We start from the raw sequence: 16,901 nt of genomic DNA on the forward strand, positions 1-16,901 counted from the left end.
CAGGACAGAGGAAACAGAAAAAGAGCCATTTGGGAGATTTTTAGATTACTTGGAGAATTTGCTGAGTCATACCAAAATGTATTAAGTCGTATGAGCAGGTAGAATAAAGACTTTTCTTTAAAACATAAAAACCTCAATATAGAAAATAGTAAAGGTCCCACTGGCAGACCTTTTGATTGTGACGATTATGGTTTTAAGTCCCGTTTAAGTTAAGTAAGTAATCAGTTCTTCTGCTTTACTGGAGGTAAGCTCCAGTGCACTTCCTGGCAGTAAGTCTGTAGAGCAGTCACATAGTTTATAATATGCCACCTCTTCAATCACATCACCATTATACAAAAGGCCACCAAAGGCCAAGTCATCTGCATATTTGTATAAACCATAAAAGCTTCAGTGACAGTGAGGTAGAGAAAAAGCTGCAAAATGGTGGAATCCCTCATCTCATCGGCTTTATAAACAAACATTTATCTTTCTCTACTAAGTTTAAATGCTTGAAGATTAACCCTTTTTTAAAATGTCTTTACGTAAACTTTCCAGTGTAAGGGCAGAATTTCCTGGACCATCGAGTCAAGACAAATAGTAAAAGAAAACCCAAAATATGGCTTAATATTATTGATAATGTAACATGCTGGTCTGATGGATACTGTAAATGTTAGGATGGTAAGGAAATGCTATAAAATGTTAAATTTTTCAACTAAGTGTTAAGAAAAGCAATAATTAATTAATCCGTAAGATTTTGGGGGGTAATGAAGACTGAATGAAGTACTTTCATGAGGCTGAAAACTCAACACTTTAATTTACAAAAAAGTGCCAAGAGAAAGTATCTTTCTCCCTTCATACTTCTTAAAGTCTATCTTTGTGGCCTTGTTAAAAGTTTAAGTCACAGATTAAAGAAAAAAATGTGATCGCAGACAACTTTCAAGACTTAAATGGCCAATTAAGTCCTCATCAAATAGATGAACTAAATTGAAGTTAAATATTTTGCTGAATATAACTTGCCGATGATGGTCTCTGTGTCAACTCCACTAATCTATCTGCAAAAGAGGAACTGAAGGACAGTAAGCCCCAATGAATGTTTGGGATGTAGACTCTGAATCCAAATGTTTGATCAAATGTGAGAAAAGGAGACTCATTGTTTTGTCTAGTTGTAGTGAAACTAAATCTGACGCAGGCTGGGTGGCATCAGATCAGGTTGCTCTGTTCTGGTCACCGGGCCTGGACAGAGAGGCCTACAAACCACGCAGAAATCTGAAATCTGGGTCACAACAGCCCAAAGGCCTGGTGGTCTTTCTATCCCGAACGCTGCTTTTTCTATCTGGCTTCCTTGACTCTGTATTCAAGAATAAAGTGAGTTGAATTTCAAAAGTTTCTTCTGAGATTTCAGACGAGAGCAGAGAAAATATTTGGGATCCAGGCGGCTCCCAGAGCAGCTGCTCAAACACGAGTTAAGTTCCACCTACACCTTAGTTTAATTATTAAGGGAGTTCATTTTTTCCAAAGCTCTCACAGCATATGCGATGGAGTTCAGATAATATATAGAAAAACACCTGCGCTCTGAATATCAAACCATCTAAAGTTTACAGAGAAGTGCAAGTCAGTTTTTGATTAATGTAGTGACGCTGCAGTGTCAAATCTGCACACTCTCACTTTCCATTAAATCGTTGCAAATGGGTTGTTGTGACAGTTTTTTGTGGGTTTGCAGACGTCTGTGTTTCAGACACGCTGAGAGCAAAAAAGGTGACTAGCAAATATTTCACACAAACCGCTGTGAGTATTATTGGAAGGGCTCAAAGGTGAATAAGCTGGGAGCGGTGAGAATGGGTATGCTCGTTCGACGTGTTGAGCTTCATATGATTTTTTTGGCTAAGGGCTGGGCTGACAGTCATCCAGCCCTCTGCCATCGTAACATCATGATTTAAAAGCCCATTATGTTAATATTAACCCCATCGAGGCTCCACTGAGACAGACATCGTTCTGCAAAGTATTTTTTATGATCATTGAGTCTAGAAAATGTCCAAAAAATATTGGTCTATCAGAGAAAAATGAATATCAGTTCCAAATTTCACTTATTAACCTCCTTGATTTCAAATAATTGGTACTGAAAAAAACATTTCAAAAAGAACAATACTCTCACATTAATTTTTGAGATCATTGTCTAGTTCTACGACGTTGAATTGTTCTCTGTAAACGTGATGAGTCAGGGTCGGACGTTTCTCTGCAAGAATGTAATCTGTAGTCGTAATCATCCCCGACAATCAATGTAGTTTGAGTACTTAAACACACTCCTTTCACTCATCTCTCAAAACACAAAAGAATGATGCCTCTTATTTGCAACATGGTGGCGCTTCATTGATTGTTCCTTTATTTTTCATTACGTGTCAAATCAGACTCTCAGCTGCAAGTCTAAGTGGCTGTGATGAGGTCTATACATCATTCAATTACTCCTGACTGAACCTCTAACAGACGCCTGTAGTGACATCTGCAAGTTCTGCTCACACCTACAGTCAAAGCCCCTGATCCGCCGCGAGTCTCTTAAACGAGACCGCAATAAAACAGTAAGTATAGAAGCCGACATCTTGGCCCAAATACTAAGAGCTGCCGGTTCCAAACCTCCCTCTCTTGCCCAGAAGCTAATTCGGTGCCATCGCGTGTGATTACTTGATGGGTTTTAAGATCACTGTTGTCTTTTCTTTAGAGGCAGAGAACTTGGATAAACAGACTGTTTTCATTGGTCTGCACCGAACTAGTTTGTATTTTAGCTTTGCACTACTTGAAGATGGTTACATTGTTATTGGATCTCCAATAACGATTATTTACAGCTTTATATGGTGAATCTTAAACAGCTGAATCAGTTGGTTGATTTTGCTTAACCTCTTAAACTTTAGTTTTTGATAAAATAAACCAAACTGTGGAACAAACAGTGATTTTGTAATTACTTTCAAATTTCCACAATTCTCTAGATTTGGTATTTTTATTAAGAAGATTGTTTCAGCTATGCAAGCAGCTAGCAGTCTGGCTATCTGGATGGCAGCGTTGGTCTGTCAGTCAGAGTGAAATATGTCAAAAACTATTGGAAGGATTGTCTTAACATTTCTTACAGACATCAAAACCACCTTTAGGATTAATTGTAAAAGTTTTCAACATCTCTTTACTTTTTGTCCAGCCCAGTCATTGGGTCAAAATTTCAGTTTGTCCAATATGTTTATGACTAATAACCTGGCGCAGATGGTTTGTTACTCAGAACCATCTGGGAGGTCGCTCTTAGAGCCTGTTTGAAATAGGGCAGGCTCTTTCAAAGGCATACTTCACATTTGATTGGATGAACTATCTGTCTGTTAGTGTCTATCTCTGGCTAACTTCATCCAATCAGATCAACCATTGTGTGAGGAGAGTGTGACAACCAGTGGAGCCAATTAGGAAATCAAACTCTTAACGAGAGAAGCCAAGAGAAGAGCGAAAACATCTGTTCTCTGCTCTTCTTTCAAAGGAATACTCTCAATTTCTGATGTAACTGATGCTTTAGCAGCTATGCGTACCTCTTGAGGAGCCACCATTATACCAGCTTGGTATCAGCATGCAAACACAAACACAGCAGCTGCTGCAAAGGCTGCAGACTCTTTCTACAATGAATGTATATACTGTGGGTTCAGTAAGTTCAATGGTCCAGGAAACGGAGAAGATATCTTGAGTTGATAATTAAACAGTTCAAAGGTTTTTGAGATGTTCCGCTAAATAACAAACACATCGGAATAAAAACATAACCTCCTGGTAGAGGCAGCTAATCTAAGCTGACTATCAGATAACAGAGTCATTGTGCAGTGTACAACAGCCGTGTAAAAGCCACACTACATCACTTCAGTTGGAGGACAGACATTAATTCTGTCTCTTTTGTACCCTTTTCTCTCTGGTGGCTGTGAGGACCTAAAAAGAGACTCTGAAAAGCAAAGACCTTGATTTCAGATCAGTTTTCAGTGCCATGGAAATAGTATGAGTGTATCAGGCCTTTCATTCAGAAGAAAATGACAAAAACTTGAGTGGGCTGCATACCAGTTGTGACCAAATGTGAACCTGAAAGTGAAGCATAGTTTAGGTGCTGAAAAGTATCAAATGCACGTTGGATGAGGTTGAGGTCAGAGCTTTGTGCAGAAAGTCTTCTTTATGGATCTTTGTGCACAGGGGTATTGGCAAGCTGAAACAGGTCTGTCCTTTTATTCAAAACATCACTGTGCTGTATTCTGCAGCAGTAAAAACTCCCTTCATTTACTGATTATCAGCATTACTCTCCCCTGTCATTTAGCAGCAACTTAATTGATAGTTTTGGGGATCAGGGGATGTGTCAAAAGGTGCCCCTAATGGGTTTATTCTGAACACATGAACTTATGAGCAGATAATTGATAACTGATGCAGATAACTACATAACGAAGCGAAAAATATATGCAAAATCATTCAGGTCACAATCTGAATGAGAGAAGCCCCGTCATCTCAGTGGAGGCTGATCAGCTTTCAACTGAATGATAAACTCAGCAAGCAAAAACACTCCCGAACCTATTTTTAGTTATTTTAAGCCTGATATAACTTCATCCGCTCTGCCACAGAGCTACATTGTTTTCCAAAAACTATTATAAACACACCAATGAGCCACACCGATGCACTGAGTGACATGTGCCTTCATTACCATGAACACATACATGGAAGTTTATTTTGACTTGATCCCACACACACACTGCTGACACAAATACTCACTAGAGCACCAAATGTCAATATCTATAGTGATCAGTCACTATACAATGTAAAAATGTTGATCAGTGTTTCCCAAAGCCCAAGATGATGTCCTCAAATGTTTTGTTTTCTCCACAACCCAAAGATATTCAGTTTACTGTCATAGTGCGGGAAAGAAAAAACTGAAAGAAAAAAAAAATCACATTTAAGAAGCTGGAATCAGAATAGTGACTTTTTTTTCTTAAAAAAATTACTCAAACAGATTAAAGGTGCAGATTTTGTGAAGAACTTTTAATCAGAAGAGAAAGATCAATATGCAGAAAGAAGATTCTGCATATTGACACATTTCCTGGAAAAACAAGAAGCTAGGAAGGGACTTTACAGATATTTACTGGTGTCTACAAAAGCCAATAGTGCTCAATGTTCATTATGATTTTCATTCATTTTTATTCAACAGTGTTCTGGGACCTTATTTTCCTAAACTACATAGTGCCCCTTTAATCGATATCAAAATAATCGGCAATTCATTTCATAGCTCACAATAGATTAACAGATTAATCTTCGCAACTCTAGTTTTCTAAAAGATGTCTTTTAAGGCAATGGATGGGTTTGAGGCTGAGAGCTGGAAAAATACTATGAAGTTTTGCAAAAGAGGACCCAAATGCCAAAACACCAAGGCAGGCAGGTAAAGAACTAAAGAGCTAGCTTTCATAAAGAATCTCTAATTCAAAGAAGAAGACTGGCAGACAGCAAAGACAGAAGACGCAGGCTTTGGGCAAATCCAAATCAGGGACCACAGGCAGGAACAAAGAGGGAAGACATGGAGCAAAACAAGAACAGAGAAGGCATAAGCCGCAGGACTGACATGGGGAAGGAAAACAGATGATCTGACAAAGAGTGAGGGGAAAACACAGAGGTGTAGACGGATAAAGGGCGGGATAGAGACAAAGACAGGAAGTGGAAAGTCAAAACAAGATGCATGAGGATATAGCTACAAAATAAAGCAGGAAATAACTAAACCAGAAACTCAAAACATGACAAATATAATATTGTTTGAATCCTTTAATGTAGGCACTTGGAAAGATAACTGACATTGTCTGAAGTTGTCACACTTATTGGGATAATATGATTGTTAAAATTAGTCAAATGGACCCAAACATACCATTCAAAACAGTCCCAGAACAGAATTACAGCAGTATGTGGACAGGGACGTCCCTAAAGTGTAGATTAGCATGTGAACATAATACTTGGGCATCGACTGAATGTCTCGCACGCATCCTGGGCTGCTACATCTTAAAGAATCAGAAGGACGTTGACTCGAGTGTTGGCTCCCTCCGAGATGAAGTGAAAATGGCAGCTTCTTAATCCAGTGTCGGTGCAGTGCTTTAATCCTGCTCCTGGGTCCGCGCCAGCCGACTCTGCATCTTGGGAGAGTGAAGGGTAGAATTTACTGTAGGAGCTGCCTGGCCCTGCATCATTAGTGTGTGTGAAGTCACTGTAAACATTTGATTAATTGCTGAGAGGCAATTACAAGCAATTAAAGTCCTATTATGATGGCAGTGAAGGACAACGTAAGTTAATCTAGCTATCATCACAATAATTAGTCCATCATTTTCTCACCAGGCCTAATGTATAAAAAATAAGCCATTTATCGGGTTGTTTGCTTAAGCGTCACCGTAATTTGTGGTCGCTTGAACACATTTTAGGGCGAGCCGCACTCACTGCATAAAAATAACGTACCATAAAACCTCTCAAACTTCATTTGTCACACTTTGTGGTATCACATATCTTCACATGAGAACTGAGTGACAAAGCATTTTCTCTCAGTTCTGGTTCTATCCAGTCAGTCTTTTGCTCAGTCTTCGTGTTTTGCAGCTTAACTCATGACAAAACGTCTCACACTCGATCCTTTCTCCCCTCTTTTACCCTCCCCTGTCCCTTTTCTGTCTCCTTTGCTCTTTGTTTTTCTTCCCCCCTCCTAGCAACAACCAAACTACTGGAGCTTCAAGGTCAGTGCCAAATTTGTGTTTGTGTTTCAGCGTAAATCTGTCCCTCAGTGTGGATTTGTCTCTAATAGGATAACTTCCCATTGTGTCTTTGCATGCCTGCTTGCCTTTTCTCCGTTGCATTTAGTGTTGGTCACATGTTGGCACACACTTTTGTGTTTAACTCTTTTAAGTCTCTCTCGCACGGCGCACTGTGACATTTCGGTTTCAGCAATGAACAGAATTCTTGACTAGAAATGGAGATTGATTGGTGGTTGGCAGGAAAAAAAACCCTCCTAGGGTCTCAAAAGTGCTCTGTTTTCATTTGGCTATAAATGGTAAATTTCTGTCCAACTGAGCGCAGTTTCTTGTAACTCAGTGCTGCTACTATGCCTACTGTAATTATCACACAAAATAGGCTGATTTCCTGCCTGGCTGCTGTGTGAACAACAATGTGTGGTCTAGTTCAGCCGGGAAGAAGCTGGAAGAGCTTGAATTTGTCCTTCTGCTTTCAAACTTCGCTGTCTGAAAGGACAACACAACCCATTGTAGCTTATCTAGGCCTGTGGATGGTTTCCCACACCTGTGATCCAAATAGGTCTGGTGTTGTGTATAAAAGACACTAAGCCAACCAGAGCTTTGTAGGCAGGATTAGAATGGGAATGCCGTCTTCCTGTGCCAGGACCTGACAATAAGAAAAGGAAAATAACACAAAAATGGCAGCAAACATGGATGAAACAACATGAGTGTACATTTACATTTACAGAAACTCGTAAATCGTAATATCTCATGGTCAGTGTGAACAATTTCAAGTTAACAGCTTCAAGCAACCACCACTGCAGCTTGACTCAATGTGGCATTAATGGGTTGGATATACTCATTACTGATTGGTTCGGGCAAAACAGAATAACACGCCCCTAGCAAACTGAAATTGCTTGACATGAACATGATGACAGACTGCATATTGAATCGAAACCCAGCAGGTTTTTGGCCTTAATCGCGGCGTGGTTGGTCTGTCAGTCGGCTACTTTGGTTCTGAATGAGTATACATTTATTGCGGTGTGATTATCAGATGAGAAATATGAGTCTTCAGCGATAAGGCCCCATCAGGACGTCTGTTATATGGGTGAAGCCGTGAGTAGTGTAGGAAACCCCCCGATGGAGCCCAGACGCTTAAAAAGAAATACTCAAAAGTACAAGTATAGCCAAAAAATGACTTGATTACAGTAATTTGAGTTGTCGTTGAGTAATTTCCACCTCTGGTTTAGACTTTACACCAAACTAGCTTTAAATGTGTGATGTTGCTGTTGTGCAGATATAAAAGACCCTAGGAAAGCAACACACTACATAAAATAATCACAATAGAAATGTCAGATAGGTCGGATCATCGCGTTTAACTCTATAACTTTAAGTGTCACAGTTACGGCTGAAAATGACAACAGAAATAAACAAGTTTGCTGATTTCACATCTCTCCGTAATACAACTCAACTGCCAGTTTTCTACCCAGAGGTGACGTCAGGGTGATTAGGTCAAAGGATAGGACAGCTCTACTTTTTATTTATTCTGTGAATTTCTCAAACTCTTCCTGATTGACAGGCAGAAACTTTTGCGCAGACATTCGTGATTCCCAGAGGATGAATCACAATGACTCGTTTGATCTTGTGATGTTTACTTGACTGACACCACGAGGTTGACATTTGTGGTTTTGCGTGAAAAGTCTCGACGCCTATCGACCGAATTGCCTTGAAATTTTCTCCACACATTCATGTTCCCCCTCGGGATGAATTGTGAAAACTTTTCATGTAGCTTCATCATTGATTTGTGCCCCCAAATTCTGCATGTGCTTGCTGAGCAGCCTCCACGGCGTAGGTGTAAAGTTGAACTTAAAGTGCCTCACTTGCAGGTATGACTGCGCTCAGCCCTCGGGCCAGTTACACCTGGGTTATTATTTGATTAGCTGCAGGAGAGCTTCTGAGCGGTCCCAAGTGTAGTAATGGAGGCAGCTGTGAAAGTGCTCTGTGTCAGTGGTGGAAGATTATCCATGCCCTCTTTATTTCTTCTGGTAATATTAATGTAATCTGTACTGTATTACACCATTTACATTACCTAGTGACAGAAAATGTTCGAGATGGGATTAGTCGGCATGAAGTAAAAAAAATTGGGTGCCAAATTTGAGCCCACGCCGTTACAAACACATGGTTTGCCTCCAGGATTTTTGCACCACTCAGTTGCCTCTGAACGTGTGCCCACATTGGATTCCACCATCAAAATCAAACCTCATTTTCAGGCAGAGGCAGAATTTTTTACCAACTACTGGGAAGGTCGTGCTGTAAATAGTGTGAAATATGAAATGCACGAGTAAATCTGAAAATGGAGCCATTAGTGGTCATCGGTTGCTACGGCTGAAGCACCACCGACTGGTTTGAGGTTTCCAAACTGCGGAACAGACTCCAGTTTGTCAAACTGTGATTAATGTAAACATGAATTACAGAGTGAGATCACACCAGGCAGGTCCGGACCAGATTAATCAAAGTGTGTTTGTCCCCGAATTATTCCATTTAAATTCAAGTGTGAATTTATGGATCGGCTGGAACAAGTGGGCTCAGTGATTCAGGAGGTAGCTGCTGTGTCATTTATAAAAGTGAGAATTAGTCGGGAAAACCTACTCGGTTGTTGCTGTGCGATTGTTGTTCTATCACGAATGAGTATAATGAGCATCCAACTTCATGTGATAATGTTTAAAGGGTCAGTTCAACCAATTTGCAAAACAGAAAAGTTACCATCAGTGGTATCGAGCCATGCAGACATGTTTGCATTAAAGCTAGGATTGGGGAGGTTGTTTTATCCACCAAGGAGGTTATTGTTTGTTGGTTGGTTGGTTTGTCAGCAGGCTTACACAAAAACTACCTAACAGATTTCCACCAAACTTGGATGGAGGATGGGTCTTGGCCCGTTAACTTGTTTCGATCATTCTGATAATACTAGGTGTTTTCTTAAATGTGAGTGAGACATGAGGTAGTTGGACAGAGTTATCAGTGACAACAAAGTCTGTCGTTCAGCAGCAAACCCAGTTAGCACAAAGCACACAGCCACAGCAAAGAGCTGTAACTGTTGCCCAGCGTAGCCTTGTGTTTCTATGATTGTGGCTTTTAACAGAGTTTTTTATTTATGTATTTAGTGGACTAAAAAAGCTAAAAGAGCTTGTTGAATGTAGCGAAACTATCTGCTGACATATGTCTCTGGCTGGCTAGCGAGCTATGGGATAGTCAGTTTCTGGACGTGTTTCAGTGGAGTGGCTCTGGAGGGACACTGAAGGGAAGGGATATGTTTTTTTCAGTTGGATTCTTTCAAATTTAGCCTGCTCCTACTGGTTTCTACAATCTTACCAACCCCGAGTTTTAATATGCCCAGGTTCTTCTGAGATTTTGAGCTTTAATTGGAAAGCAACAGTCCCCACAGACATGACTGATAGTATGCTCTTTTTTTATCCAAAGTAATTGAGACACCGCTTCTGCTGCAGACATTTTTTTAAATGCCATTTTCTTAACGCTGTGAGCGGCACATAAATATCCAAATCCTCCATTTGCCGTCTCAAAAACTAAATAACACTAGAGGAAGAAAATCCAAAAATGCAAACAATTTAACTTCAACATTTTGACTTGTTCAGTCGAGAGAAAACAAAACATTCGTGTGATTTGGAACTTAAATTTAAATGTCAGTGTTTCCCTCTCGGCTTGACAAACTAATGCAAGACTCTGTAAAGAGCAACAAAAGGCTATAATACATTATTAGTTCCACCTCAGACTGGAATACATTATGCTCAATGAGCAGACCCTTTTGACCCGACTTCAGTGTAGCCTGAGGCCGATTGTACTGTTGTGCATATGCAAACCTAAGCACTTACTGCAGCTTACAGCATCTTAACCATAAAATTACTTGATATTCTGAAAGGCTCTTTGCATACCTTCTGCTGATCCAGCAAATATAAACATTGCCGAAGGATTTTCTGAAATGGAACAATAGAAGAGCTGCTGCTTCAGATTTAAATGAAAATATAAATGTTTTATAGAAGTGTGCTATTAACATGTTAAAGGATGAGGCGGAGATTCTACTTAATTCTTGTTGTCAATGAATCTCATAAGACCAACACTAAACAACAACAATATGTTGATCCCTACAACAGGTACAAACACACACACACACTGTAACACCTCTCTTCACAAGGTTAGGTACTTCACAAATGACTTTTTCAAGGTATTGTATCAGAGTTAGAAATTCCAGTACTGTGACAATACTACTGCGACGCTGCATCGTTGTTTTGCTGTGAAGCTCCAGAAATGTTTAGTGGATTATAAAACATCACCTGACTTTCCATCAGCATGAGGGCGAGGAGATAATGACCGAATGTTCATCTTTCTGTGAACCTGTCCTTTGTGACATTCCTATGTAAACAAAATGCATGCAAACACAATGTGCTTGTCAACCTATCAGTATAGGTTGGCAAGATAATGTGTAGAATAAGTAGATAATAATTGTGACAGGCCTGTGAATTGTAATCTTTCCATGTTACAGTTTTAGTGCTCCTTTACGTCATAAACAGCAGCAGCTTCATCTCCCTCGTCTGTTAACTCGTGACAAACACACATGCCGTTTTTTCCCAATCTGCCTCTATTTGTTGCTGGTCTGCAGCTCATTCAGGATTGGTTATCGCTCGCCTTCCTCTGAGGGAGTCGGGGGAGTCTCGTCTCCCTCTTCTGATGCAATAGAAACCCCTGCAGCAGCGCACTGCTGCGCTCATGTGTGTGAGGGTGTATATGTGTTTAACAGTCCCCCACTGCTCCCCTTTGATGTCTCATTGGTTTGCCAGCTCACTAAATGCACACACGAGCATGGGTGATAACGCCCACTGCAAAAACATATCGTAGATTAGCAAACAGTTACGTTACACGCGGGCATACGCACATATTTTCATGCACGCGTGGACATGCAGCAGTCATGGGAGCTGTAATCATGGATGAAGTGTGCATATATTACACACATTTCAAGACTCCTCTCACATGTTTCTCCCACATCTTCGAGCACGACGGGCAGAGGGGATCGTGGGCTCATCTGTAGGATTCAAACAGCAGCCTGCTGCTGCTGCTGCTGCTGCTTCTGACTCTGTCAAAAACACAATGGAGCAGAGAGAGGCATAATTCTCTCCTTTTCACTGCTCACAGTCTCACTTATACAAATATTAATGCTCCATTTTGTGCCTCTTGTGCTCTTGTCTTTCTGTGTGGAGTGGCCAAAGTAATCACAGCCTATTGTCTCCTCTCTTCGCCTCACTGTTGAGTTTGGAGGAATGTACCACATTGTGGGCTCAGACAGGGAAAGTGGATCCTCCTGAAGCTGTCAACAGTATTCCAATTATTCCTCAGCCATCTTCATTTCCCAGAATTATCATGGAGCCTATTGCTTGTGGGATTTTCCTTCAGCTTGTTAAAGTAACCACAGAGACAAAGCAGAGGAAATTGTTAATTAAAAAGAAATATCCCTCCTTCCTCCTCAAAACATGTGATGATACCATTCATAGTACTTTGCCTCATTACTGTGAGGTTACACAACAGCAGAACCAGGACAAGAGTCTGCTCTGCTCAGGTGACAGGGTTGGTCGTGGATACATTTTCATGGACGAACTGATCATTTCCTGCAATTATTAAAGAAGATTAAATCCGTCATTTTATTCAAGGTGAGGGTAGGTTTCATTTGTTCTCCTGTCACTGTAACTTCAGGGGAAACATTAACTCCTTAAACACTTTATATTTTGTGTATTTGTATATAGGACTAATATGAAATACTATTTATTCTCTTAAATCGGGCCCGGTGTGTGACTCTGACTTGGGGTACCTACTGGGTGTTACTGGTTGTTACTGTAAATTTCCTTCTAGTTTAATAATCTTATTTCATCAGATGTTACGTCAGAGTGTGAGGAAGGAAGTCAGCGAACGTGACTAAACCTTAAGCATTACCTCCTCTGTGAACATTTCTGCCTGAGTCACACAGATACAGTAGATTGGCACAAAGAGCAAGGCGGTTAGCTTGGCTAGTTTCAACACTTGACAAATCATCGGCAGCTCCTGCACAGTGTTGTTTTCCTCCTGCTCTATACTGTGTTATCCGCCTCTCTTTCATGGCTCCGGGTCCAAAACTCACAGCGACAGATAATAAGGTCAGTGAGCCACACTGTTACATTACGATGAACACGGCCGTTCTAGCTTGTTTCGAGTCAATCCCAGATATTTGTCCTGAAATCGAAAATTCATTACAGAGCAGCAAATCAGCAGCGAATAACGGTCTACAACAAATGCTCCTGTCTGAGGAACAGGGGCTGAAAACTACAGTGGTAATTATTTTGACTTTACTGTTACTGTAGGAGCCATTTATGTGTATTGTTAGCGTGTTATAGTACTTTGCTGACATAAATCAGTATTATTTTGGACAGTATTATTTAGAGGTAGGGCATACAGTTCTCACAAGACGAGGAACAAAGACATCTGGTATGTTTATATCTTTTTACAGCCATCGCAATAAATTATAGACTTAAACAGTGTTCTGGGGACCTTATTTTCCTCTGAGAGCAGCTTGTTTGTTAATTAAGTTTGTATGAATACCTCATTGATATTGTAAATATAAAGATTCAGAGTTTGAATTTCTTCTCTAAGACTACACAGTGTCCTTTTAACATTTAATTTAAAGATTTAAAGGGGTTTATGTCTTTTCTTGGGTTTTGTTGACGATAACATCAATAAATTACAGTCTAGACATCTTCATTTGGTACCAAAAAAATCACGCTGACTGGCAAAACAACTATTTAGGAGCGATTTCACTGCAGAAAATAAACAAAATGCAAATTTCTTCTTTTATAGAGGAGGTAAATCTGAATTGTTTGTGGATCATGCATTTTAATCTCGCCTTATTTCACCACCAGCTGTTCATGTTTCAACTGACTCACCTTTATTTATTCTGAAGGATTTTTAAACATATTTTGGCTTTTTATTATTTTAAGAAGCTCCTTGTTTGTGTTTTACACTCTGCTATGGTGTACATAAGGTCTCTCATGCTGAGTTAAAAGAAAGGTTGAGTGAGTATTTTTGGTATAAATTGGGGTAAATTTGATGATGAAAAGATGAATTTTTTTGATAAGATTATGACATGGCATACATGCCACCATGGCATTTCAGTGATTTTCCAAACTGCACTCTTAAAAAAATATATTTTACAATTACGAGTACAAGTTTTTGCTCAGCAGTCTAAAACCAGATGGTACGATAACGAAGAAAGTCATCAGCAAACATCTGTGAGAATTTTTTTTTTGTCTTTACAAGGATGTTTTTACTGGAGTCTGAAGCTCTGCAAGGCTTCTCGCCTGCGTCTCATGTCTTATACACAGAATGTAACCAGAGCATTTTCTATACAGCGAGGCATCCCCAGGCTACCCCGGCCATATTTGCACCAGTGAGCTAGCTCAACTCTAACCCATTCAGACAAACGCTTTTGTCGCCTCTCGTGCTGTTCGGCTGTTGATATGATGCTCGGCGGAAAATCGCTATTCCCCAATCTGACTCAGAGAAAAGCGCGAGTGTTTTCCGCCGCTAAAAGGCTTAGGAGTCCGACTGCTGCAGTGTTCCCCTGACTGGCTTGCCGACTGGCACTGTGCTGAGGCACGTGGCCAGAATCACTTATTGACACTTCACTGCCATCTGCCAAGAGTGCGAGATTTGCTTAGCAGGCTGCACATTAATAAGGCTGAACTTGGTGGAAAGCAATAACAGGATCAAAAGTTCCCTCTAGATTTTATGTGAAAGACCATTATCCTGCACTTGTAGGCGGTTCATCTAAAGATATATAGAGTTTGAATGCTGTATTTACTGTAGACTTAGTTCACTTTATGTTTTATTAGGGTGTTTATAGTTTACTTTATAAACACAATTTAACCAGGATATTACACACATCCTGTCTGGAGATGTGAAGGTCAAACTCAGCCTCCAATTATTGTATAAAACCGCTGAACAGCCCTGACTCACTGGTTCATCAGGGAATATCTGGGCAGAGAAGTGAGCGAGAAGTTCCCTCCTCTCACTTAAAAACAAGTGCCTTGAGCGAGACAATTAACCCCCAGCTGCTCTGGGGGAAATGGAAACAGGACTGTGGACCAAATGGAGCAGCTCTCCTTCACCTGCCTCTCCTCCCTCAGGCTGTTGTGTTAAAGATGTCGCCTCATTCTGTTATAGCTGCTTTGTAAATGACAATCAATGTGGTTTTCTGGGCAGCTTCGTCGTCATTAGGGGACAGTTAGGGATTTGAAAGTGCAGCTGTATGTTGGGATGATTTAAAGGTGCAATATGGAAGAATATGCCACCTGCTGAACTCCCTGCAAATAAAGGGCAGCATATCACCAGAGTAGCTAACCGCTGCTAACTGTATTCTGTTAGGCCTGGGGCTAGCTGGTTAGCATGCTAAGTTAATTAGATTTCGCTGCAACACGATACATAGTCTTAAAATAAACCAACATCTCAGACATCTTCAGATTTTCCTCCGGTGCCAGTAAGTTTATTGTCTTCGTGCACATAAGATAAGTGTCTGGAAGTGCAGCTTGGAGAATTGCAGATTCTGTTTTGGATTTTCGATTTTTTAAAATTAAATACTCATTTGGATCGTGACAGTCCTGTTCAGATGCTCTGTCAGTTGTAAGTCTCAGTGGAAAGGAATGCCACGGTACGCAGCCATAATGCCCATGAAATCCCAGAGTTCGGGGGTGTGGCAGCTGTGTGGTGGGGGGCATTTTACAGCTGTGCACAGCTGCCACATCAGTCAAGACCCTGTGTATTATCTGGTGGGAACTGTGGCTCTGACCAGCCAATCGGGGCTTGAAAGGTGGAGTCATAACACTCAGCAAAGCGACACGTCTGCTGTTAAAGATGTTCATGTTTGAGGTTTGATTAACACGAATACAAGAATCCTTATATCACAGAGTCGAGTAGAGGAGATAATGAAGCTAAAGAGTCGGTGATGAAGCTCTTTATAAGCTTTACAAGATGCTGGAAGAAGAGGTAAGGGTCAACTGAACATAATGGAAGATATTTAATTTAATTCTCATAAAAGGCATCTATTGCTGCTGTCTAATGGGTTCACTTAGAGGTTATTCCTTTTATATTTGTTGGATACTGTGCATAACTTGCATAATAATGTTAATAATACCACCCTGAGTGCCTTTTTTGGTGGCAGCGTGTGGTTTGGGTCTGTAGTTAAGGCTGCAAATGAAGATGTTTGTCATTATCGATGAATTATTTTGATTATTTTTTAGTTTAACTCTGGTGGTTTGGCAACATTCGCAGTAACATCCTTCTTGTTTTGGTTCCCACAGACCAACTCTGTGTACAATTATTTCTAATTATCTAATAATAAGATGCTCTAATAATAGCAAAATCAACCTTTTATTCCATTTCTTATATTTTTCTCTTCGAGAAAAGTAACGGTCTATTTGGGGAAGAGGTCTGACTATCTGATAAACCTCATATGAACAAACAATATAAAACTCCAATAACAGGAAATCAGATAGACTTACTTGGGCTTTAGGAGGGTAGTGCTTCATAAAAAGAACACCACCAGAACCAAAGTCTGCTGTGTTTAACTGTATTTTTCAGAAGTGATGGATCGTTTTCTGCAACAAACTTCTAAAATGTAATCAGTTTCGAAACATTTTTATAAGCAATTCCCACAAAAATGATGAAATGTCATCAGCTATCGAGATGATAAAACGATGATAAATGTTTTTTTGTGCTGTCAAGACGGCCAGAACATTAGCGTTAATCGTTTTGATTACAAGATGTCAGAAAATAAAGACAAATGTCCGTCACAATCCTTCACAGCCCTTGTTTTGTTCAACACACAGAGCCCAAAGAGCTCCAGTTTACCATGACAGAAAACAAAAACAAAGCAGATGTTTGATGAAATGACTTAAACGATTAATCAATGATAGAATCTGTGGCGATTACATTTTCTGTTAATGGACTAATCAGCCCACAGTTCATTTCAGACTATAATTGTAGTTACATTCAAATTTTCTTTACCTCCACTCCTCATTTCACACTCACCAACCCTCCACCTAATGAGTCCATACTCCAGTAGCTGCCACTCAGTCATGAAACTCGGCCAGA

The 16,901-nt window shown here is 40.2% G+C and overlaps 1 protein-coding gene across 3 annotated transcripts in view; it reads left to right on the top strand.

The window, feature by feature from the left end:
- srcin1b (SRC kinase signaling inhibitor 1b) overlaps nt 1–16,901 on the top strand; it is a 113,629-nt gene that overhangs the window by 54,003 nt on the left and 42,725 nt on the right. For all 3 annotated transcript variants that reach the window (XM_084342602.1, XM_084342601.1, XM_084342603.1), the window contains exon 4: nt 6,699–6,725. In XM_084342602.1, the coding sequence (XP_084198728.1) occupies nt 6,699–6,725 (27 nt within the window). The remainder of the gene's footprint in view (nt 1–6,698; nt 6,726–16,901) is intronic.

This window comes from Pagrus pagrus, assembly GCF_965226575.1.
Source record: "Pagrus pagrus genome assembly, chromosome: 21".
NCBI classification, from domain to species: domain Eukaryota; kingdom Metazoa; phylum Chordata; class Actinopteri; order Spariformes; family Sparidae; genus Pagrus; species Pagrus pagrus.